Source organism: Microcaecilia unicolor, chromosome 8 (genome assembly GCF_901765095.1).
Source record: "Microcaecilia unicolor chromosome 8, aMicUni1.1, whole genome shotgun sequence".
Taxonomy (NCBI): Eukaryota; Metazoa; Chordata; class Amphibia; order Gymnophiona; family Siphonopidae; genus Microcaecilia; species Microcaecilia unicolor.
In genome coordinates, this window is record NC_044038.1 from 179,900,072 (window position 1) to 179,926,985 (window position 26,914).

The 26,914-nt window shown below is 42.9% G+C and overlaps 1 protein-coding gene across 2 annotated transcripts in view; it reads right to left on the bottom strand.

Moving 5' to 3' along the window:
• The window catches only part of SH3PXD2B (SH3 and PX domains 2B), a 135,462-nt gene that overhangs the window by 68,261 nt on the left and 40,287 nt on the right, over positions 1-26,914 (bottom strand). For both annotated transcript variants that reach the window (XM_030211352.1, XM_030211351.1), the window contains exons 2-3: positions 24,959-25,039; positions 8,393-8,468 (exon numbers count right to left, since the gene is read on the bottom strand). In XM_030211352.1, coding sequence (XP_030067212.1) covers positions 8,393-8,468; positions 24,959-25,039 — 157 coding nt within the window. The remainder of the gene's footprint in view (positions 1-8,392; positions 8,469-24,958; positions 25,040-26,914) is intronic.

Sequence of the window (26,914 nt, forward strand, 5' to 3'; positions counted from 1 at the left end):
CTCAAACTCAATCCCCCTGCTTTGCTCCAAAACAGAAACTTGAAAGCAAGTGCTTAAAAAATGGGGATTTCTGTGGACTGATGATACTGGTTCATTTTTAATTTTTTTGCCACACGATAACATCTCTCTGCTAGAAATCTGTAAAAGGCTAAAACAGTGATTAATCTGTCACCTTGGTGCTCCAGTCTCGTAATAAAATCCCACGAGCAGTGTCTCTCTGCTCTATATGGAGTAGTCTCTTTGTTCATAACCCTTATTTTATCATCCTCACTTTAATATTCCCTTATCTCTTGTTTGTTCTGTCTGTCTGTCCTAATTAGACTGTAAGCGCTGTGGAGCAGGGACTGTCTCTTCATGTTCAAGTGTACAGCGCTGCGTACGTCTAGTAGCGCTTTAGAAATGATAAGTAAGTAAGTAGTAGTCTGGTGCCCCCTAGCAAGATCAGTAACGGGATTCCATAAGGTGGTGCCAGTTCTGTTCACAACCAGGGGGTAGCCAGACCTCGAGGTGGGAAGGGGCAAGAGCCCAAGGTGTGGGGGGGGGGGGCACATTTTGGTCTGCAGCCCCACCACCGCCCCCCCTCTGCCGCCCTGCCACTCCCCACCCACTGCTACCGCTGAAGCACCGCCGCCGCAAATACCTTGGCTAGCAGGGGTCGCCAACCCTTGCCACCTGAAGCCTTCATCCAGCGCTAGTCTCCATCGCCATGCCACATTGCCTGCCCTGGTCTCTTTTCCCCTCATGTCTAACATGCTCCTTTTAGTGAAACTGAGAATTTCACTAAAAGGTGCTGGACGTGAGGGCAAGAGACAGCAGGGCAGGCAATGCTGTGGCACCGGAGATCAGCACTGGATGAAGGCTTCAGCTGGTGGGGGTTGGGGACCCCTGCCAGTCATACCAGGGGCCCAGAGCAAATTTTGGGGGTGGGGGCAGGCCCCCATGACCCCACGTAGCTATGTCACTGTTCACAACTAGTGTTTTTAAAAAAGGAGACTGACATTCAGCAGGCCAAAGACACTTTGATCTCCTATCGTAGGGAATGAGCCTGCGGTAAGAGAGGGAACTTCACTAGTGGCCTGCTGGGAAATTAAGCACACAAGTGTCCAGCAAGAAAAATCATCACTAAGCCCAACTCAATGGTCTTGTTTAAAGCCATGTATGAACAAGCAGAAGATATATTATTACTAAAATTAATCAATTTACAACTCATTGGTACGCAGCTGCTACAGAATACACACCACAAAAACATTATCTAAATGCTAAAAGTGTTGAAGAAGCTTGGCAAAGACCAAGAGTGGAGGAGGAGCCTAGTGTTTGGAGGAGGAGCCTAGTGTTTAGAGCATCTGACAACCAGAGAACGTCAGGATTCAAATCTACTACTACTACTACTATAAATCATTTCTATAGTGCTACCAGTCATACACAGCGCTTTACAATTGAACATGAAGAAAATACAGTCCCTGCTGAAAAGAGCTTACAATCTAAATCCCATTGCTGCTCCTTGTGCTCTTGGGCAAGTCACTTAACCCGCATGTATAAACTTAGATTGTGAGTCCTCTGGGAACCAAGGAAATACCTAGTATGTCTGAATGTAACTCACCTAGAGCAACCACTGAAAAAGTGCGAGTTAAATGCAAACAAAGAATTAAGAGAGGGTATTTTTAGGCAGAAAAGGGAAGGATCAGGCTGAAAAGTTTCATTTTAGTTCTTTGCACTTCCAGTACAAATTGGAATTAGTCCTTACTGGGGAAACAGTGCTAAAGTTCCTTCATTCATAAGTACCTGGATTCCACCTCCCTCCCGTTTGTACTGCAGTGGCAATCGTTCATCCAAGAGCTAGAGACTGCAATTCCATTTGGCACTCAATATATCCATTCTGCTTAGAGGGACTTCAAACTATGTAAACACTAAATAAACCCATCAAAAAATAGTTTGAAAAAAAAATGTTGGAGGATGAGACCTGTGGTTAATATTGGAGGAAGAGTTTCGTGCTGAGTCACGTTGAGGACGTTTGGCTTGTTAATCCTTTAGTGTCCAATGTTCCCATCAATCTGTTCCCATAAGGCTTATTACGAGAACACTGGACACTAAAGGCTTAAGGAGCGGCAGTTTTTCCAGCTAAATGACTCCTTTTGGATCTTTCTTTGTGCTGCTTCTTGAAGTTTTGAATATTCTCCTTCATGTACTTTTGTTGATTTCTTCTCATCCTTTTTGGGCAATAAGCTTACTTGCATTAGTGGGGTTTCCACTGTAGGTAAGTTTTACCTCCTTTTTTTGCTTTTTTGGTGTATCTTTACACATTTTGTGAGTATTAAATATACATTTTTTTGCATGTACATTCACTTTGTTTTTTTGTTTATGTGGTGGAAGGGTTTTTTTTTTGAATCAGCAGTTTTTCTCCATGGTTTGGGAGTTTTTTCTACTTATTCTTTTTTCTTCTCCCACTTTGTCTCATTGACCAATAATACCTGACTCCCACTTAAGATAGTGGAATACTCCAATACCTCTGGTATTTGTCCCTATCAGGAGATTTGAGGTCTTGTTTGTTTAAACTTGGTTTTATTTTTAACAAGTGAAAGCGCTCAATATATCCATACCATGAACTTTGCTGTTAGGGTGGCCATCATGACATGGCTGTGAATATTTCCTCTAAGCCAGTGCTTTCTCGAGGGTTGAGCAGCACTGGCTCAATCAGCTGGGTTTCAGGATCACCATTATGAATATGCATGAGACAGATTTGCACACAATGGACTAGATTCGATATATGGCACCTGAAAAACCCAGGCGGAATAAATTTCCGCCTAAGCGTATTCTATAAGCCACACCTAGATGTAGGTGTGGTGTATATCCCAGCGCCTAGAACTACGCGTAAATACCGGTACGTAGATTTCGATGCACAGGGGCATATTCTATAACAGTGCATGTAAATTTTATTTATTTATTTATTTTATTTATTTATTAGGATTTATTTACCGCCTTTTTGAAGGAATTCACTCAAGGCAGTGTTGAATGCCCATGAAACGCCCATTTCCCCACCCATGACCATGCCCCTTTTTTGCTCCATGCATTTGAATTTAGGCGCAGTTCACTATAGAATATACTTAGCCAGTTATGCACGTAAATTCTAATTAGTGCTTATTATTGCTTGTTAAGTGCTGTTAACAATGCTGCTTGGCTTGTTGAGCTAATTAAGTTATGCACTTTGTTACAGAATACGCATGCATTTTCATTCTGGTAATTCTAAAAACCCAACAGGCACAGTGTGCTCTAAGCATTTCCAGTAGAACCAAATGCGGCTCTCCTAAACATGGGACCTCACAGCAGTGCCCCCCCTCCCCAATCCATCAGATCTGCACTAGGACAGTGGAAAACTGAAATGAAAGCGGACAAATGGAGGTGAAAGAAAGGGCAAATGACATCTTTAGGCTTGTAATTCCAATTAGCAGCATTTTGGCTGACTGCTGCCTCTTTGGTTTAGTATCAGCACAAAGGCAGGTACAGACTTGCAGTACAGAATGCAAACTGCATGGGAAGGGGGGGGTCAACAAAGAGACTGCGTGGGAGGAACATTCCTGTACTATTCAATTACCAGTGCATTCCTGGGATCAAAGCGTTTACCAGGGAGGCGAGGACCCCATTGTTCTTGGTACCTTTTGAAGTAGCAGCCACTTCAAAAACAGCCCTCTACAGAATTTCAAAGGATGACAGACTCTACCACTGAAAACTGGAGATGGACAATAACATTGCCACTCTGATTCTAGATTATTAATGTCCCGCAGATGAACTGTAATGCTGCCAAGAAATTCTCGCTTTTATGGTCAGTTTTCTTATTCCATGTTCAAGGAGTCCTAAAGGGTCTCAGTTCCCATTAAAATAAGTTAGTACATCAAACTGAATTCTAGCAGACAATGGGGTCTTGGAAAAAGATGGATTCTCCGCTGATGTCTCATGACACTTTTTATTGTAGCAGCATCACAACCATCAAACGTTAATGGCTCTACCTGAGCTTTGAAGACCAAAGACGGCAGGAGAAGTGAGACATGTGGCTCTGAGAAGCCCTGAATAACACCTTGGTGTGAAGTATGACACACCACAACCTTGAAAGAAGAAAGCAGACAGCACAAAGTACTGCACAGGACAAGACAGAGCACTATAACTCTTCACAGATCCCACCCTTTCCCTGTAGGATCATTTTTAAATGACCTCCAGGCCACTCAGCTGTTCTTCTAACTCTAGTCATCCTTACACAGCCCCTGTGGTCCTTGATCTCTCTTTTTTGGTTCTGCATATAAAGGGTCCTTGTAACTCCAATTTCTTTGCTGCCCAGAGCAAGTGGCAGGATTTTGTTTCCTAACATACACAATGGAAGCTGATGCTCATCCCACAATAACCCATTTTTTTTGAGTGACAAACACAAGAGACATCAAGATTTTTCTTACAGTTCAAGAGAAAGGCCTAAATGACATCCCCGCTCTTTTCCCTCCTTCATTTCATCTACATTAGAGAAACTGGAAACAGGTTTAGCTCGTGTCACTGCTTAACACGTTCTTACTAATATTTACAGAAGAAGTGATCATGGAGCCAAGGCTCTGCATATTTGTCTACATTTTTCAAGGGCATTTTACAACCCTCTCATCTCTCTACACATCATGCTGGTCAGGAAAGGCTCATCTAGGTCTTTCCGACCCTGACAAAAGCCTCACAAGAAATGGTACAAGAGTGCAGCTGTGCAAACCTTGACAGTACCTAATATAAAATGCAAATAAGATTTTAAGCGATTTCCTACATTCTCCCAGGCTAGCTCTGCTTAAATCCTTGAACTCTACCACCTAAGTCTACCACGTATATATTGCTGTAACATAGGTATTGTAAAATAACATTTTACTGAAAAGAGCTGCAGCTGTAACTTGGTGAACTGTCATCCACGCCTTCCCCCCTCTTCTCCCCTCGTTTAATCTGGGCCTTATCTAGCAGCAGTTTTTGGAATGCCCAAGAAAACCAAGGATCACCAGGGGGGCAGATGTTCCTGGTCTGTGTTATGCTGAAAACAGAGGTGCTGACTCATCAAGTTATTCCAACCTTCAAAGGGCGTGTTGTGTTATAGGCTTACAACAGAGTGTTTTGGCAGGTCAGATAAGCTGTGTACAGCCGAGCAGAGACACACACAGACTCTCCAGGACAGACAGAGTAAATTATAACATGATGCCCTGATGCAGTGACACATTATAGACTCAGATCTACAGTCACTTCCTTTGAAGCTAGTGAAGAGCTGGCAGTGTCCTAATAAACCTATTTAAGGCACAAAATTGGCAGAAAATACTTTAAATTAAACCCCAAGATCAGAAACCAGTAGACTGTGTTCCAGTGCCGTAGCGAGGGCAGCTGACACCCGGGGTGGGTCGCCGCTGCACACCCCCCCCCCCGGGTGCAGCACAGCGCACCCCCCCCCCCCCCCGGAGCATGTACTTACATAGGAAGGCGGCGAGGGACGGGCGGGAGTGCACGGCGCTGGGAGCTGTGTCGGCTCCGCTGGTTCCCTGCTCTCTCTGCCCCGGAACAGGAAGTAACCTGTTCCGGGGCAGAGGGAGCAGGGAACCAGCGGAGGCCGATACCCCCCCCCCCCCCCCCCCCCCCCCAGTGGCGTGCACTCAATCCCAGAAAAATAGTATATCGGATGCCTAAAAAAGATCCACTAATGTTAGTATTTTACCAAAAAGGGGGACAAGAGATAGTTCAGTATAGGCTGAACCCACAGCCGAGCTTCAGTTTCAGTGAGTCTAGACACAAAGTGGCTCACTTAAAAACTCTATACATCATAGATACGTCTAAGAATGTACCCCTTAATGTATTAAATCCAAATTTGTATTTTATTTATTACTTTCTTTATGAATTTCTCATCCTTTACAAAGTGCTACAGAATCAAGATGCCAGGGCATGGCCACACTGAAAACTGAAACTCTGATCTTACTGACATGCAAATGTATGTTAATCTATGTAAATGAGGCTGTCCACGCTTCAGTAAATGAATTACTCTGGAAGTAAAGGGCTGGGAATGCCCTGGAAGGAGGTAAGGTCTCACTCAGATTTTATGGGAACAGAGGCTGCAGGAGGCAAAAGTGCAATGAATGCAGAGCTCTCAAAACGCCATCTCCCCCACAGACAAATTAACTCCTCCTTAGGATCCTTTCTTTGCTATTTCAACAAATTGCTCAAAAGAAAAAAAAAATCACTGGTTTTACAAAAATTCTTCTTCCTATTTAATTGATTTTCTTCTTAATTTTGTAAAATTCCACACAAAACTTGGTTTCAGTAGAGTATCTGAATGAGCCGAGTCCCCCCTCTATGCTAAATTTCTCCAACTGCAGTGCCCAGCACAATCCCTGCTGCTGGAATTTATCGCCACAGAAAGAAACTGAGTATTGCAGCATACTTCTGTTCAACAAATCTGCAACAGGGAAAAAATTGCTTTTTGACATTGATTTGCTCCTATTTTCAATGATGTCTTAAGTATCCATAAAGTCCAGCGGGGGGGGGGGGGGGGGGGGGGCACAACTTAAATGTACAGCTTTGCTCGTCTTCTACAATCCTTCGTTAAGATGACCTAAGGCCGATCCAATGCCTCAGTGGCAGTGCACACAGAAGAAACTGGGTCCAATCCCATGGTCAGCTGCAGAGGCAGCACTCACAACCCCTAGGGAAGAGGGTCATCAACATTACGGGATGGTGACACCTAGTGGCCAGATTTAGAGCTCATGATTGCAAGTCCCTGGAAAGAGACTTGGTATACTCTTTCCCCAGCCGATAACTTTCGTTGTAGTTCTGGTGAGGTAGGAAGGGGTATAAAACAGGGAGAAAAATCCTCAGCTAGTTGTAAAGAAAGTGTCATGGCACCAGATCCCACCCCATGTTTGAACCGAGAAAACTGTCAAGGGAGAAAAAAAAAAGGTAATGCAAACTGGACAAACGGCCTGCTTCAAAAAAGGTTCTCTCTCACTGTGTACCAGAGGGAAACATCTTTACAAAAACTAAGTGCTACGTTTATTATCAGCATTCAATCAATGCGGATTGGATTCGCTTACTGTATTCTGCCAGACCTTAATTATTTTGATGGACTTTCTCTTCCCTATTATGCCTGAGATAAGAAGACAGTGCAGTCACTGCAACTCATACCAAATCCTGGCACGGCTTCATCTTGAGCTATGCAGAGGAACAATCCACCTCTGATTGATACTGTGTGAGAATAAGGCAGAGAAGCACAACCCACTGACTCCCATGAAACAAACCACTGCAGAGGCTGCTCCAATCATCCTGTCAGCAGGGGAAAAACTGGGATGGCCTGGGGCATCACAAAGGGCTGCAGTGTTCAGCTTGTGCAATCCTCCAGAAGGGGAACAGACAGCAGCAGTATAAGTGACAATTCTCTCACACTGAAGCTACTGACAATGGAGACTTCACAAGGAAGACGGACAGAGGGAGGCCTTTTACCAAACCACTGCTGGAACACGAGCAACCGCCCTCTAAAAATAGCAGCATTTTGGTGGGAAACGAGAGGGTTCTCCATCAGTGGCCAAGATTTGAAGCCATGTCTTCTGGCTGCTTGGCTTTCCCTTGCTGACTTTCAGAAGTGCAAAGCAAAGCATTAACCTCAGCTTTGCTTTCAAGATTGTAAGCTCTTTTGAGCAGGGACTGTCTCTCTATGTCAGGTGTTCAGCGCTGCGTGCGTCTGGTAGTGCTATACAAATGCTAATAATAATAATAATCTTGCTGATGCTGCAAAAGCTGCTGGATACATATGGGAAGTCTTGACGGAAACCAGGGGTCACCACGTGAAACATCCCATTCACCAGAGTGTTGCTGATGCACTTCACATGGTTCCACTCTTCCAGCGTGCATACCAACGAGGTTTTGTAATACACTGTACTCCAAAGCATTTTAAACAGAAGGAAACATTTACAGCCTCCCACTACACATGTACTCCTTCCCCCTTCCCATTATTTCCCCTCCCTATAGTAAGATAGATTTCTTGTACCTTAGAATGTGTTTATGGGCATTTCTGATTCCTTCTCCCACTTCCTAGCTTCTAAAACTGCAGCAGAACTGCTGCTGACCTGCAGCGGACCCCAATGGGCAACACTGCACATCTGGAACCCCAACGGTGCTCAGAGACCTACAGTGGAACCCCAACAGCATTCACTGAGACCTGCAGCATACTAAATCAGCACTCACTGCAGATGTCCCTGTGTTGAAAGCCTTTCTGGTAAGTCAGGTTGTCCAGTCAGGTCATTATAATGCTTGTGAGAGGCATTTTCTCAATGCCTCACACAGAGTATAGAGGGGCTACTGTTCTCCCCAAATCATTATTTTACATGTTCTTCAATATCATGTGACTTACCTGGAAGGAAGGGAATGATGCGCTGTTTGGGGTCCTTCTGACCTCCTTCCATTGGAAATTTGTCCAACATTTGCATCTGAAAGTCAGCCAAAAAAAAAAGGGGGAAAAAAGGATTAAGCAGGGCAAGGTACTGTCTTCTTGATGTTATTAAAGACAGTCCCACAGTGGTTAGAAATCAAGTGACTGGGTCTATTATGGCAAATCACATCTCCAAGCTCAGGTGAAATCCTGCATATACATTGCCCCGACATAACTCATTGTCTGGGGTTTTTATCATCATCGTCATGATGTACACAGCACTGTACAGAGACACAAAATGGACAGCCCTACTCCTTGAAGCTGACAAACTAGTCAAGACAAAACGATGGGGCATAAAGACAAAAAAAGAGGGAGGCTTGGCATTGAGGCAACAAGGTCATGACTGTGGAGGTTTAAGATAGATGGGATTAAACCGAAGGGGGGCAACTTTTAATTAAGAATAACTTAATATAAGATTTATGCTTGGAAATATTTCCAGAAGAACTCTGGTTATGGAAGTTGTTCTTAATTGGCCTTTTCTTGTGTTGTAGATGGACTATCAGCCCCAAACCTGTCTCAGAAACAGAGATGCACTCCCCAGAATATTAAAAGCCTTAATTGCTTTGGCTACCATAAAGATGATCATTATGAATGGCATATCTGTACTGAATCCCTGCTAAAGAGAGGAACAGCCTGGAGTTAGTTGTGATTATCTACATGTTGTAGGTGGAGACTGGGCACAAAGTAAACACATTTCACACCCTGCAATGTAACTAATCATTTGTAATATAAACAATAGAGCAAGATCCCTCATCTCTTGCTGCAGGGCCAGAAATATCTCTTACTTTAGCAATAGCTGGAAGGATGCCAATTCTCTGGCCTCTAAATAATGCCTGACTTCTGCAAAAGAATAAACACATGTCCCAGTCCAAGAAAAATACAACAGATCGGCTCGCTCGTCTTCTTGTGTTCATCACGACTGTACCTATCAGTTAAACTCCTCCACTCACTTCACCCTTGTTACTACCACACCTACCACTAAGGGAATAAGCAGTATCAGAAGCATCTAAGTCTTGTCCGAGTGGTCCAAACAGGTTCCAGAGCCACTACAGAACGTTACACCAGAGATGTTTTCCCTTCAGGTACTAATGTTGGCACCAATACCTTCACCAGGTTTTTCCACTGCAAGGATCAACATCATATCCTCTCGGTTGTAGTCTTGATCCATTGCCATGGTACCCCTCTTCCCCAATCTCCAGCTACATTGCTCTTTGCTTCCCCGTGAGGCAGCTGCTCTCTGCAAATACTGATGGAGGTGTCATGGAAAATGAAAGCACATCTTCAGCTCCTTCAGTGGGATCCCTGGCATTTAAGCTATTCAGCAGTGAAAGGGTTCCCAAAGGAAACCCTGCTATACTTCACTTGCAAGGCTCAAAGAGTTGTCATGCCCTGACCGGATAGTCATTCCTTCACCTCCTCCAGCCCTGGGGTAACCACCCTCCATCTGTCATCCGCTGCACCAGGGTGGATGAGTTGACTCCATAAGAACAGCTGACTTTCCCTTTTCTTTTACAGCTGCTCATGTCACCATCTCAATCTGATCTCAAGATTACCGGATTAAGCCCAGACCATGGTGTGTGAAAATATGTTGCTTCAGATCAGTTAGTGTATTGATTACACTTGCAGCCTATTTTGTTTTACTTTTTTCTCCTGAAATTTTCCTAGGTCTCCCTTCTAGATTCTGGACTAAGGAAACCAGACCATATTGATTAATGGCCACCTGCTTTTTAAAAAATATTTAAGTATTTCACTTATCATATTTTATGCATCATGTGGAAGGGCAATTTCAATATGATGTCTAAGTCAGACTTTAGACGCTTTGCGCTAAACGTCCAAAATCAGAATAGCAAATGTAACCATTTTTGAAAAAAGAAAAACATCTTTTTTTTTTTTCAAAAATTCCATTTCGAACAAGGTTTGGTGCTTTGTGCATTTATGTTTTCAAAAAATAAATGCACAAGGGAAAGGGAATGGGACTTATATACCGCCCTTCTGTGGTTTTTCCAACTACATTCAAAGTGGTTTACATATTATATACAGGTACTTATTTGTACCTGGGACAATGGAGTGTTAAGTGACTTGTCCAGAGTCACAAGGAGCTGCAGTGGGAATTGAACCCAGTTCCCCAGGATCAAAGTCCGCTGCACTAACCACTAGGCTACTCCTGCACAAGTAAGAAACATACAAAATCAAGCCATTGGAATATAGGAGGGGCCAACATTTCTAGCAGACTGGTCCCCCAGACATCCCAGAAGAGCAATGGGGCACCCTAGGGGGGCGCTGGACTTCAAATAAATGCTCCCAGGTACACATCTCACCGCTGCTCCCTTATCTTGTCTGCTGAGCCCTCCAAAACCCATCGAAAACCCACTACTCCCAACTGTACACCACTACAATAGCCCTTATGGGTGAAGGGGGCACCTCTATATGGGAAGTGGGTTTCTGGTGAGTTTAAAGGGGTCTCAGTTTCCACCACAAGTGTAACAGGTAGGGGGGAAGTATTGGCCTGGGTCTACCTTTCTACAGCGCATTGCATCTACCACTACACTACTCCGGGACCCGTATGCTACTCTAACGGACCTGACTAAAACATCTGAGACTGTCGGAGGCTGGTGAGTACTATTTTTATTCACATTTTTTGAGAGTGAGAGGGGGTCAGTGACCACTGGTGGAGTAAGGGAGGGGGGTCATCCCTGAAGTGGTTATTTGGTCATTTAGGGCACCTTTGTGTGTCTTATTTGTTACAAAAACAGGTCTAGACCAAAATGTTGAAGTCTTCACTAGACGCTTTGGTTTTGTTCCATTATGGCTGTAAAACGTCCAAGTGTTAGGCATGCCCTAATCCTGCCTTCAAACTGCCCTACATGCCCTCTTGTGATCTGGACGCACTACAGACCTGTAAAACAGGTTTCAAAAATACCAATTCGGACGTTTTGAGAAGATTTGTCCAAATGCTGCTTTATGACATTTTTTGGATGTTTTTCTCCTTTGAAAATAAACCCCGTAGTCATTTGTTTTGATGCAAAGTTATTTTAAAAATTTATTTTCTAATTGCTAAAAAAAAATATAGAAGATGCATGATTTCATCCAGTGCTATTTAAGACTGTAATAAGGCTTCTCTTCTTAGGGGTCCTTTTACTAAGGTGTGCTAACAAATTAGTGTGTTTCAAGTGTCACAGCTATACAATGGGTTGCACAGCATGTAGGCGTGTGCTAAACCCATTAGTGTACTTTAGTAAAAGGACTATTTAAATTATAAATTTAGGCCAAATAATTTGGGATTATCTGAGGCTACAAAACAAACTAAAGCAAAAACAAAAAATATGTATTTTTATAACGCATGGAGTGAGGGTTTAGAAACATAGAAACATGACGGCAGATAAGGGCCAAGTGGCCCATCCAGTCTGCCCATCCTCCGCAACCACTAAACTGTTCCTTTCCTAAGGGATCTCTCATGCCTGTCCCACGCTTTCTTAAATTCTGACGCATTTCTTGTCTCCATGACCCCTGCCAGGAGACCATTCCATGCATCCACCAACCTGGGGCAATGGAGGGTTAAGTGACTTGCCCAGAGTCACAAGGAGCTGCAGTGGGAATCGAACTAAGTTCTCTAGGATCTCAGGCCACTGTACTAACCATTAGGCTACTCCTCCATGCTGCTCTGTTTGATTTTGCCCCAGGTACAAAATAAGTACCTGTATATTAGTGGCGTAGCCAGTATGGGGCCATGGGGGCCTGGGCCCCTGTAGATTTGCCCCTGGACCCCCTGCCGCCAACCCGCCCGACCCCCCTCCCGCCGCCTACCTTTGCTGGCTTCGTTCTGTTTCTGTGAGTCTGACGTCCTGCATGTACAATGTGCAGGACGTCAGACTAGAACGAAGCCTTGCGCGGGATTGGGATGAAGAGGACCTCGGCTGGCGGGGGTTGGGGTCCCCGCCAGCAAAGGTAGGCGACGGGAGGGGGAGTTGGGTGGGTCGGCGGCGGGGGGGGGGGGGGTCAAAGTTGGTGGCGGGGGGTGGGGGGTCAGCAATGGGGGGGGCATGGTGCCAAGGGGGGCTAAAATGTGCCCCCCCACCTTGGGCTCTGGACCCCCCCTCCCGCCGAAGTCTGACTACGCCCCTGCTGTACATAATATGCTTGTAACCACAGAAAGGCGGTATATCAAATCCCATCCCCCCTTTCCCTTTCCCCATTGAATGCCAGCAAAAATGTTTTTATTGGGATTTATTAACCGCCTTTATGAAGAGATTCACCCAAGGCGGTGGACAGCCCGTACAGTTGAACATCAAACTTACAATTCTGTTAACAGCATAACAATAGTAAAATGTACAAGTATAAACATAAATACAATGAAATAGGGAAAACTTGAAAACAGCAAATTGAAACCTAATAATAAGACTACCATGGAACAGGATCAAAAATATACACATTTAACAGCACTGAAATTCAAATATACGAAATGCCCTTACATGAAAGTCTGACCCCTAGTAGTAGTGTTCAGTACTACAGAGTCGCCTTTTTGAAACCTAGAGCCGCTATATCCTGGATCATCGATGAATAATTGGGGGCAGGGAGCCTAAATTCTTGGCCCTTCTCTGTCTTTCTGGAGGTGAAGGGCCTGGGGGTATCTCGCAGGGGGGTCTTTGCTGAGGGAGGAAGGAAGGAAGAGAGGCCTCCTCCAGGAATACCAGGCTGCACGTTAGTAGAAAGATTCTCCCAGGGAGCAGAACAATGCAGCTTGCGAGGCTTATCATAAGTTGTATTATTCCTTTGCCGCGGGGGAGTCACTTAGCTGTGGTACTGCATTACTTCGGGATAGTGACTCCTGTACTACTACAGTTAGTAACTCCCCCCCCCCCCCCCCCACACACACACACACACCTTAGGTGTCAGCAAGCCAGAAGAAGCACAAAACTGGAGGACAGCAGACAGACCAGGGAGGGGTGAAAACTACTAGTGAACATGGTGTCTTTCTGGTGTTTATCCAATAAACACCTATTTTACTTTTTTACCATGAAAATTGTATTGGTGTTTATCAGTTAAATCCTAATTATATTTGACTCATCCAGCTCCATAACAGCTTGTGTGTCTTCCCATCTAACAGCTCTTTATGGTGTGTTTATTACTAACATTCTTCTACATTTCTGTTGTGAAATGTTCTTTCTCTAGGTTTTCTAAAAAGGAGAATAGTAGAGACAACAGGAAGATGATCTCATATTTTTCTTCATAATTTCAGCCTGTCAGCTGGCTATTTCTGAACCATCCGTGAAGAACTATTTTTTCCTTACCAGAGTGGAAACTTTGCATGTTCTGGTACCTTACACTGGACCAACAGAAAGTTCTTCCTTCATTTGTTCTTGTTTCTTCATTAAAAGAGCGAGTCACCTTCGGTATGTTCAAACCTACAAAACGATCACCAGTCCTTCACGTTCCCCGCAAAGAGACACGTGGCAAAACAGGTCCTTTTAAGCATTTATATTCTAAAGCAAAAGGCTTAAGATGTGGAGGGTACGTCTAAGAGAGCTCATAGATTTAAGAGCTAGGAAAAGGCCTTTTTGAAGCCCACAATGTGGAGAAAAGTAGGCGACTGTGTTACATTATAGAATATTGCTATAAGGGCACAACACACCTATATTAAGTACATAACTATTGCAACACTAGGACAGACCGAAGGTCCATCAAGCCCAGCATCCTGCTTCCAACAGTGGCTAATCCAGGTCACAAATACCTGGCAAGATCCCCAAAAAGTACAAAGCTTATCCTAGAAATAAGCAGTGGATTTTCACCAAGTCCATTTTAATAATGGTCTATGGACTTTTCCTTTAGGAAGCCGTCCAAACATTTTTTAAACCCCGCTAAGCTAACCACCTTTACCACATTCTCTGGCAATGAATTCCAGAGTTTAATTACACGTTGAGTGAAAAAACAATTTCTACGATTCGTATTAAATTTACTACTTTGTAGCTTCATCGCATGCCCCCTAGTCCTAGTATTTTTGGAAAGCGTAAACAAGTGATTCACGTTTCCCCATTCCACTCCACTCATTACTTTATAGACCTCTATCACCTCCCTCCTCAGCCGTCTTTTCTCTAAGCTGAAGAGCCCTAGACGCTTCAGCCTTTCCTCATAGGGAAGTCGTCCCACCCCCTTTATCATTTTCGTCACCTGTCTCTGTACCTTTTCTAATTCCACAATATCTTTTTTGAAGGCATTGAAGGCATGAACACTTACTACAGCCATAGATCTACTGTAAATGCTCATACTTACCATGCAAAAACTACATGCAGATTTATGCAAGTTAACCTATGCATCTAATAATATGCCCCACCCAAACTCCACCCACGTGAATGCCTACCCACAAAGTATACGCCATCGCATCCACATGTGCACTTACGGAACATTGCTTACCCAGGAGCTGCTCGTGTGTACTTGTGTGTGTCCACATACAGTCAAAAAGCACTAGAATTCTGCCATTTCTGCACATTCCTGACACCTAAAATTACCTCCAAGATATCAACACAACAAGACCATATGGTCTATGTGATCTGCCCATTTGTAGTCTATAGGAAACTTAGCACATCTGTCTGGGAACGTCATGAAGATCATCAGCAAAAACCTTCAGGTGAGAGGGAAAACTTAATGCTTAAACTGTCCAAAATGTGCGTCAATTTTGAAGTACTGCCCGGCCACCGCATGCCCAGGGCAGTAATTCCATTTTTTTACACGCATCCAATACATGCGGCAGAAAATATTTTTTATTTTCTACCGTGTGGCGCTAACCAAGCAATAATTGACAGTGTACGTGCATTGATGATTACCGCCCGGTTAACATGTGAGACCTTACCGCTAAGTCAATGGGTGGCAATAAGGTCTCAGGCCTAAAATGGACATGCGCCAATTTTTATTTTGCCACATGTCCATTTTCGGCCAAAAAAAAAAAAAGGCCTTTTTTGCCTTTTCCAGAAAGTCCTTACTCAAAGCCCATCTCTTCTCCTTGCCTTTGGCGCCTAACCACCTTCCCCATTCATGATACCTACACTGACTACATAGTTTATTACCTTTAGATTGTAAGCTCTCTTGAGCAGGGACTGTCCTTCCCCTTGTTTAAAATTGTACAGCACTGCGTAACCCTAGCAGCGCTATAGAAATGCTAAGTAGTAGTAGTAGTAGTAGTAGTGTGCTGGAGAAGAGTCCTGTCTCTCAGATTTCCTGATGCTCACATTGTGCCACGGAGAGCCTCCTTCTGCAGTTCTGTGGATCTTAAAAGTCCATCGGGTCTTTTTTCAACTTTTCCTTTGACAGTATTCCTCTTTATTCCAGTTTTGGGTGTGCTCTCATCATATACATTCTCACGTTGAGCGTTTGCAGCATAAAAACAGCAGTATATCAGGTCCTCTTGTCTTCAGGGGTTCACCCAATTCTAAATTATTTCTCTTAATTTTTAATTAACTTCTGTGGTCTGTCTTCTCCTGTAATGAGTCCAAAAACAAGTTACCTTGGCTTAGAACTGCATCAGGGGTTGCTCGATTTCTACCACTATCGTAGAAGATAAGTGTGTTGTGCAGCCAGTCTGAATATTTGTTTTTATTCCCATCTGAAGACATGGAGAGGGCACAGGCACCCCATACTCCTCAATCTCACTTGCACTGAAGGAAAACCCACTCCTTAATTTCACTGATGCTGGAGGAGGCCCCAGCGTCCCAGGACAAATTGAGAGCACTGCAAGAGGGTGGCTTCTTTTATATGAGCTACATTGGTTACCAACAAGAGAGAGAATATCTTTCAAATTATGCGTTTCCATTCACTAAATCCTGTTTGGTCAAGCCCCATCATATATGAATAATCTTATTGAATTACCCCCTGGTAATGCTGTTTCTTCATCCAGAGAACATCTTGTCTTAAATTTCCCTATCTGTAAGAATGTGATATGTAAAACAATTCACTTTGCTAATTTCTCCTATCAAGGCATCACAATTTGTAATTCTCTTCCTAAATCAATCGAGTTTACAGATGATCACCTAACTTTTAGAAGTCTTCTAAAAACACATTTTTTCAGTCTGGCCTTTCTGAATACAAAGAACTTTATTTGAACTTTACCCACATCCTTTTCTTAATCTCATTTCGTCCTTTTTTCCCATCTAGTCCTGCCTAATTATGCTCTCACCTATCCATCCTTACTTATGAGTCTGTCCTTGAGATAGTCTAAATCCTTGGTTAGTTACTGTACATGTATTAATTTGCTTCTTGAAGTGACTGTAATTTGTGTTTTATTCTGTACATTATCATATTTTATTCACTTTATTGTTTGTTTGTAAGCCACATTGAACTTCAGTCTATTTTGGGTTAATGTGGGGTATAAATGCCATGAATAATAATAAGGAGAGGGACTAATTTATCCTTCTCCCAAACAAAACAAAAAGTGTTCAAACTCCTGGAGCACAGAATGGCTCTCTACTCTGAAAGTCCCTCCCCACAAACTCGTTCTGCTCACTTCCAGTTAGCATTAAACAGAATCAATTTAAGATGTTCTAAACCAGAAATCATGTCCAGTGTTTCTACTGGAAGCTACAACTGTTTTGCCCTTTATTGTTTTCAGAATGCAATTAGGGCTCTGTGTACCATCAAGAAAAAACAGTAGCCAAAGGCCTCAGGGTGTGAAATACCTGGCTTGATTACCTGCACTTTTGTAAGTTCCAGTGATGTTCAGGACCCTTACAGTAACAAAGCACCAGGTCTGAGGTGCTATAGTACAGATCACACCCACAGTGACAGAATTTGAACATCTCTTCTAAAATGCCATTCAAACTGTCACAAATCCCAGAATGCCTTGAGTATGGAACTGAAAGGCCAAAACAAAATCTAAATATCTCAGCTTTCATAGTATTGGCTGATCTCTCAACCCTGCTCAAGCCATCCTTGGAAGAAAAACTGAATACAGTTACTCGATAAATGAGTCATCTAATGTATGGAGAGATCAAGGCTGAGGCTGAGCTGAAAATTTAGTTCAAACAAGTTCTCCTGAAATGAGATGTGACCCTTTGTACCCTTCTCCCAGTCCCTGTTCTCAATTTAATTTTTCTACTTGTGCTCAGAAGGCTTTTGTTAATCGTGTAAGTTGGAATGCAGCCTTCCGGCACTCCACAGGAATGCGGGCTTTCAAATTCACCCTAACCCAAATATAAACCCCATTAAATCAGGACAAAAATAGCCACAGCCGTACATTATTTCACTGTACCCGTAGCTGTGGCAACAAGCCAGTGGAGAGCAATATGCAGAATTCAAGGCCTTTCCCTCCACAGTCAGGCCTACTGTACATACGAGGTGTCTGACAACAGCCAGACAAAGAACATCTATTTGACACCATCCGGAGACTCCTCGACCCAGGCTAATTCCTTTAGCAGAAACCTCAAAAATGTGCTGTGAAGCCATTTACCAGACTGAACAGCTGCAAGACGACAGCTCTGCTCCCACTACGCTACCAGTAGAGATCCAGAGTATACGTGAGTGGAAGGAAAGTTCTATTGGATAACAAAAAAAACCCCAAATAACTCAAACCAAATAAGCCCAGCTCTCCAAGTCAATCTAAGATTCAGACCTTCAATAACTGGATATATTTCTTTCTACTTCTGTCAGCAGTTGGCCGATTAAGTGCCAATATTCAGCATTTAACTGGCCAGGGTAACTGCATAAAACGTCGGCAGTGGTCAGCAAAACGTTCACCGCCACTGGCTGAATATTGACCACAGAGACATTTTGATATTTTTTTGTTTTATTCTCCATTTCTTTCCTAATAATTCTAACATTTTGTTTGTTTTTTTGCTTGTATTGAAGGCCCTTCATGTCTCATCCAGTCCTGCCACTATGATCTGATAAGTGAACCAGCCAGGAAAGAAGAAATGGATGGTCCCCTCATTCACCACAGCTAATGCCCATAAAAACCATACTGCTCTAGGGTGAAAAGGAAATCTAAGAATACATCTATCCGTGGGGAAATAACGGAATGATGAAAGGGTCAGTAAGGCTCATTACTTTACAGAAAACATGTCTTACTGGTGCTCTAAAGAAGCCGTTAGTAACAAGGATATGATTTTTGAATTGAGACGAGTGGTAGCCTTCTACGGGTTCTTGGCTTATAATCATCTTCAGTCAGCATTTTTTGTATCCAGATGTAAGTTTAAATTCCCAAGTAAATCAACTACTTATCTTTTTCCTCCCAACATGACAGTCACCAATTGTGATCCAAGACTTGCCTCACAACCAACAACAAAAAAAATCCATACACTGTGTTCTTGTGAATCAAGACACATCCTGTTCCAGGCTCAATATTTGCTTCCGAAATCTTAACACACTGAATTGTTACCAAAGGCTGAAATATCCAATACTATACAGCAGAAATGAGAGGAATAAAGACGGATGCCTGAGGTACTAAAAAGAATTAAATGTGGGCAAGCAGCAACTGAGTGTGTTGTCATTTGGACGACCAAGTTCAACTTCATCAACTGTTTTCTACTCTTTCTACTGCAGGGACAGGGCGCACCACACAGTTAGCAGCATAGTCAACATGTCCCCTAAGCTGAACGGGAGTCCTCTACACATGGACCTGCTAGTTCCACGACACTGAAAACGTGATATTGAAGCACCACCCGCCAATATCAAGAATGCGAATAGAGGGCTCCTACACAGCTTCAAGGGAACATTGGCAACTGACTTTTGGGAGGGAGGGAAGAAGTCAAAGCCATCGCTTAACAGTGAAAGTTAGTTCCTGGGTGGCTTCAGAGAACCACTGTCAGGCTCTTCTCAACTAGAGGGATAGATAGGAGTGGGAAGAGAGAATAAAAATTGGGGAAAACTCAAGGAAAGTTACTAATGGAGGCCTGCAATGCTGCAGCTGCACCTGGGGGAAGATTCTGACTGGGCTGGGAGTCTATTGGGGAGGGGGAAAAAAGATGAAGTATATAACCTCTTCCTAATACTCCTAGGACTACTCAAGATGTTGCTCAAAGGTTGTCTAAGCACCCAAGCAAATAATATATACAGCTATGTGGAAATGAATCACTTGATAATTCTCAGCTCCACTTCTCCTTATTAATGATAATTCATACAAAGGAAATCCAGGTGTTCAGTGCACAGAAATATGATATAAGTTAATAAATCTTAATAAATCACCTCGCCCAGCAACGACAGTCTAATTTCTTTAACGTCTTTATTTATCCACCTAAACCTATTCTTCTTTCCTTATTTAACACTTTTACATCACTAATCATATCTAATATCCTGGAAGGGCAAAACCATAACAAGACTCTGTAAGCCACATTGAGCCTGCAAATGGGTGGGAAAATGTGGGATACAAATGCAATAAATAAATAAATAAACAAACTAGGGCGCTCATTTTCAAAACAGAAGCACATCTCAGAAGCAGCACAAAAACATTTTCCACAGGAAAACATCAGAGTTGCAATTTCGAAACTCAGAGGTAAGACGGTTTTCTCCGCAGTTTGTCTAAATCGCAAGGGGTGTATAGTTAGGTACAATACATTTTTAGGTGTTCCTGGAGGGCTCATAATACAAAATAAAAGTACCTACCTAATTCGACCACAACACAACCTGTATTTGTTATCAACGGACTGGCAAACGCCTTTACGGTATTATGTAAGCCACATTGAGCCTGCAAATAGGTGGGAAAATGTGGGGTACAAATGTAACAAATAAATAAATAAAATCAAGGTGGGATGTATTCCTGGGTCCCTTTAGGTGAGGTCCACTGCACTGACCACTAGGGGATGTCTGTGTGGCCAGTTTAATGGACTGGTACCACACAGCCATCCCTATGGCTTCTTTTTGTGCACTTTTCTCTAGGGTGTTTTTTTTTTAATGGTAACTAAAGATATTCGTACTGAACAAAAAAACGTCTGGAAATTAGAGATTTTCAAAATAAATAAATAAAAGATGTTTTTCCGGTTTGAAAATTGCTATGTTCAAGATGTTTTCAGCAAAACGTCAACAATCGCACTTGGGTGTCATATCGAAAATGCCCCTCAATGTCTCCCATTCATGGTGAGAGTGAAGAGCATGGAGGCAGTAGCTTCAGCTGGGATTTTGTTATAGATACTCTGTGTGTTTTATAATGCAACTTGAAGATTGATATATTAGACTGATGTGTATTTACAGAATTGCGCTTAGGCAAAATTTTGACATTTACATGTGGATGTCCTCGTTTTCATTGATCAGGATTTATACACATAAACAGTGTTTAAATGTGGTTTTTAATTACCCTCCACATTATTTATTTGTTACTCATTAAGGGCTCTTGTTACAAAACTGCGCAAACGATTCTGGCATGGCAAATGCGATGAAGCCCATTCAATTCCTATGGGCTTTGTCGCATTTGCCACTTGGGAACTGTTAGTGTGGCTTTGTAAAAGGAGCCCTTAATAATTTGTTGTTTTTGCTTGAATGTCCTGTCACAGAGCACCTCCTGTTGGCCTTCTTTGGTATCACACAAAGTCACCTCAAACCCAGAGTGGTTCCTCTGTCTAACCTCATGGAAAGATTGGTTTACTACTACTATTACTACTTTTCATTTCTATAGCACTACAAGACGTACGCAGCGCTGTACACTAAACACATCTGCTTGATAGAACTTACAATCTATTCAAGACAAACAAACAGGACAAATAAGGGATTAGGGAGTTAGTTACTGTGGGAATGATTAAAACAAACATAGGTACTGAACAGGTGAATAAGGGGGGTTAAGGGTTAAAAGCAGTCTCACAAAGTTGGGCTTTTAGCCTAGATTTGAATATGGCCAGACACGAAGCTTGATGTACTGACTCAGGAAATCTATTCCAGGACCGCAACTTTCAACACTCAAACTTCAATAACTCAAAAGTTTGTGAATCCCTCTTGAAATTTTCCATGCTGTAGTATTCAAAACTCCAGCACTATTCTTACACCTAAGTCAGGCTTCTAAGCTTTTGCACAGGACTCTATAGTTTTCATGTAAAATGTAGACAGGAAAAACTTGACTTTAAACATATCAAAACAATCCAGTCCACAGCTCATGCCATATTTTCTCAACGCAAATACGCTCTCTGTCTCTCTCTCATTCCCAAACCTTTCTCCTTTGGGATCTAGGGGGGGAAAGCAAGGTTTGGTGCCACCCAGAGTAGCTCAACAGGTCCTACTACTACTACTACTTAACATTTCTAGAGCGCTACTAGGGTTACGCAGCGCTGTACAAAATAAACAAAGAAGGATGGTCCCTGCTCAAAGGAGCTTACAATCTAAAGAACGAAATGTCAAGTTGGGCAGTCTAGATTTCCTGGGTAGAGGTGTATATACTGGCATGAAGGAAGTCTGTTGATTTTCCAGCAGAGCAGAAGCAAGCAAAGAAAAGAGACATTCTGATCTTCCCAAACCTGCGTGCTCCATCCCAGTGCATTCCATCTTATCTTGCTGATCCCAAAGGTGGGTTTCTCATACCTTGCAATTTCCCGGCTCCCCTCAGGTAGCACATCCGGCTGCCTCTGTAGTCCCTCTAGGTGCAGTTAGCAGAAAGACTCTCTTCAGTGGCCTAAAAGCAAGTCTATTCCCCCCTATCTTGAGAATAAACTTCTTCCCTTTACTCCGATTGAGTTCACCTGGCTGGCTCTAGCTTGCCGTCACCCTTCCACATGACTTGTAGTAACCTAGTCCAAGGTTACTACAAGGGAGTCATAGTCCCTTACAGCCATATGAATTACAGTTCTGTCCAGTTTCCACCTATTCTCAAGGGGGTTTTAACCAGGGCCTTCAGTCACTCCTGACCCCGTTGGTAAGGAAATCCCTGTCTTCTCACCACAGTACCTGGTTTGTTATTGTTTATTGATCATGTATTGTAACGTGTTGAGTAATGGTTTACAGTACAAAGGCCAAACCCAAACCAATATTTATATTACATCAATCAGTATAAACAAGGCCAAAAGGAAAATCATATAAGAAAACACAACTGATTATAAAAAAGAAATGACAAATTAGCCCACAGATGCAGGCGATACCATGGTTATTGTCCTTAGCGGATATTACACAACTGGATTTGTGGCAGTACGGAATTTGCTCCCGAAAGCACGCCAAGGAGCTTCTCAGGACTTGCATCTTTCCAAAACTGGAGGACATATTGGAACAATGGGAGCCACTGGCCAGCCTGCAGCATAAGGAGGTGCGAAGGCTCCACCTTCCCCAGTGTCCGATAGGCAAGCACTGTTGTGCAGGTCTCTCACCGACACGGGAAGCTCTGGTGTCGTATTTTTGTTCCTGCTTATGTACTCCGAGCTGAGCAGGTCTGTTCTTATAAGGCAGGTGCTGTTAACATCACTTTCCTTGACATTTAGTCCTAAACCACGGTAATCCCACGGATATATCTCCGACACTGAATCAGCTGACTGGTGAGATAAGGCAAAAGCATTTGGAAGGATGGAATTGGTGCTGTTGCTCAGCAAACCCTCTGAATCTATGAAGTGGATCTAGCGACATCATACATTACATTGCAGCTCTACCAGCACATCAGCAGGAAAATCACACTGAATATAATACATTTTTTATTCATTGCTTTAGGAAGCAGTAATCCAACTCCCTATGTTTTGACAAAGCCTGCAGGTCGTTTTTACTTGTGGGACTTGCTGAAATACACTAAATCCACACACATGTGTGACTGCTTTTTCTCTGCACACTTTTTCAAAGCAAAAGGTAGGTATGTAGATTTATTTATTCGAAACCACATGTGGTCTCATCTCCATTGACCTATCCTTGCACTCAAAACACCTCTCAAACCCCATGGGTACAGGCATGAACATGCTTCTCCCTGTGTAAAGGATGAGTAATAATCCAAAAGCCTTCTCAGGTCTAATTCTGCTGAGAAAGGCCAAGAAAACCACTAAAGGAACAGTTTGAAATGAGGTGAGCAGAAAACTCTGGCCCGGAGTTTCTTCTTTGTTCCGTTGCCTCTTACATGCTTGTTGACTGGGAGCCATATCAACCCCCACCCTTCCAAGCAGCATTTGCTCAGACACAGATGGAACCGCTTCATTTTTGCAGGGTGTGCAAAGGGTAGATCCTATGATGAATTCTACTACCCAGATGTGGAACAGCTGTAGTTGTTCCAGATGTTCTCGCTCTCTCCAGCCTTAAAAAGTTTATTGTTCAGGAATCAGACAGAATGACAGTAACGCAGTTTCTAACCAGAATGAGATTAGCAAAACTTCTCCCACTGAATCCTTGTTGTCTATGGGCTGTGGCTGCCTGCATGGCAATCCTTGGGTGGCCAGTAGTGAACCTCAGTCCTAGCCAGCTGTTTACAGTGAAATGGTAGAAAAATGAACTGTTTCTTACACAAAGCCTAAACCCATCAGGAAGTAGCAGCACATCTGGAATGTGGCTCTTAAACAGCTCGACTGTTCTGCTTTCAACAAGAGGAAAACCCTGCATCAGCAACTCTGCCGCGCCAGCTTTCTGTGGTTCAGGCCAAGGTGAAAGTGGAAAGGTGACTCTAGGAGAATGAGACTTCTCCTTACCCGGCAGTCTGAGCCAGGCCAACGTTTCCTGTTAGCCCAATTAGTAACACGTGGTTAGTTAGGGAAACCTAAGCTTAGCAATCATACAGTCATCTCTTAGAACAGCAGTGCCACAAAATGCTACCACTGTAGGCGACTGCCTAGTTTGTGTAATAGTTAAGCTGGCCATCATTGTTCTTAAATTTTACAGAAAATGGTATTTACTCTTTGTTTTATTTATATAATGCTCACAGTCCAAAGCTCCCGGCAGTTCAAAACGTTTTCCTCTCTTTTCTCTCTCTTTCCTTCTGCAGCACCAGACTGTTCCTTGCTCTCCCCAAACATTAGCTGATACCATTTATCAATTCCAAAATCCAGGTCTCATGGGAAAAGGCCTTCCTTCTTGTATCTTCCTGATTAGATAGGAGTAATAAATTTAATCCAAAGCACTTAGCATCCTCTCAGTCACTGCCTTGTTGACTGTGATTCCACAAGCCAAGAAGCAGTTGTACCCAGAGACCAGAAAGCTTTATTTGTGGAAGACAGGCATTTTAAATTCTACTAATATGTATTTCTCTTTCACTTGGGAAGGCATCCTAGGATAAAAGGTGGAAGAGGGAAAGAGAAAGGCATCATATCTTTCATCAGGAAACGTTTATGTACAGTAGCTTCAAGCCATGTGATTTCCTGCCACATTTACATGACTGATATATTGTCAGGTCTATGGCTGGTGTACAAAGGGGGGCAAAGGAAATGCTAGACAATGATAACGGGTTACGCTAATATTCTATAACAGAACCTGGGTGCCCAGAAGCCATTACAGAATCGGCTGCCGCCATCCTCTGGGCACCTAGAGGCATCCGGTTGTAGAATTGCCCCCTGTCCATTTGTGTCTATGTACATCTGGCATGTGACAGTAATAACTGATCCAAAAACGCACAGAGATTCACCAGGCTCTTACCTGAAGGTCGAAGAACTTGCTGTACCGTCGGTAAATGAGCTCTGTAGAGCCATTGGACCATGTTACTTTGATTATATACACCTGTGGGTCAGAGAAAAGACAACAGATGTCTTAGTTAACTGCTAATAAATCATCACAGATCATGATTTGAAACATGTTCTCTCATGTTTTTGGAAGTCAACATAAAACGAAGGCACTATCTTTAAAAGACTAAGCAGGTCATTTCTGAAAGTAAATTTTTCATATTTTCTAAATTATTCATATTCATTTATTATGTTAAGCTGGTAAAGAAACATTGGGGGGGAAAAAAACATGCCCTCCAATATGAATGGTGCAACGGTCCCCCACTGGGGTCGATAGAGGATCCTGGCAGAGCCAACGCAAAGCTGAACAGACAACTTATAAATCTTAGCTCCCTGAGGAAAACAGACACCGAGTTCTAAGAAAACAGATTATTTTTTTCAGGAGATGAGGACTTTAAAGAGGTTTTGATCTCCAGGTCAGAGCCCCCCCCCCCCCCCCCCCCCCCAAAACACACCAATCTTCATCACTCAGATCCATGAGAACCTCACCGGCTCCATATTATCCTGGACACCAAGGTTAATGGCAGTTTCTTTAGTCACCTTATTTTCTAACTCCTCTTACTCACTTATCTATCTATATGTTCCATCTTTGCTTATACCCTTCACTGTCAATTAAAATGTTCTATTACGTATTGTGTTGACATTGTAAGTAGTAACTATGCCATACTTTGTATTGTTATTTGACTAGCTTTACTGCTATAATTGTCTACTGCTCATGTTTGATTTATTCTTACTGTACACCACTTTGAGTGAATTCCTTCAAAAGGGCGGTAAATAAATCCTAATAAATAAATAAATAAATAATAAATACTCCAAAAGAGACCCAGTGTATGAGAGGAAACCAATTACAAACATGTACCAAGAATGAAACCATGATGATGCAGTCACAAACCCTCATGCCAGCCTTAGCATGGTGTGTCTTCATCCACATTAGCGACATACAAAGGTTGAGTATTGGGGACGCAACCCCCCTCCTCCCCAAACTGTTTTCTGAACAGCCTATTGCATATGCACTTAGTGAGGCAGTGCTATTCACATCCAGTCGCTGAGGCTCAGAAAACGATTTCATTGTCAGGATGTCCACAACAAATAATCATTGTATATATTTTGCCTATTCATCTCACAGGATATATTTTTCTATTGAGAAAAGCAGACTAGGCTGTAGCCCCTGAAGAACTAAAATTAATCCCTATAATAAAATCAGCTGGATACGTCTGTGGCATTGGGGGGGGGGGGGAAGTTGTCAGTCACGGTGATACTCAGGAGGATACATGTCACCCAGGTAAGCTGTCCGATATGAAAACCCAAACAGAAAACAATCTCTCCATTTACTAGGGAGAATGGCGCATGCAACAAGGGTGGCCAGACACACTGCGACTCCAGCCATGAGTTAGTCCCTCAGTCGCCTCCGCTCACAGTTTCACCCAGGGCGTATTTACTTCTGTCTATGTTTTCCCCAAAGCAATTCATTCAGTTCTATCACAGTTTCTTTTCCACAGTGTCACAGCTAAACCTAACCTAAATCCAGTTTTCTTCAATTAACAAACCTTTCCAGTTTTATTCTCCAAGACCATCATCCTGCAAAAAATCTGTTAAAAATAATTTTTTAAAAGGTCAGTTTTTTGGCCTGTTCACCTGCAGCTGTACCACAAGATCTCAGAAAGTTAGCACACAGGGGTCTGCTCACGTGGGTCATGGCTGAGGAACCTGAACATAGACAGATGTGACATTTGAAGGAGCCTCACTTCCCTACAAGACCGAACTGAAGAAGGGGTATTATACAGGTCAGATTGTACAATGCACTTTGATGTGGACATATTAAAATAGTACATAATGACAGAAAGCTCCATCCAGTACCCTTGGTAAAGATAAA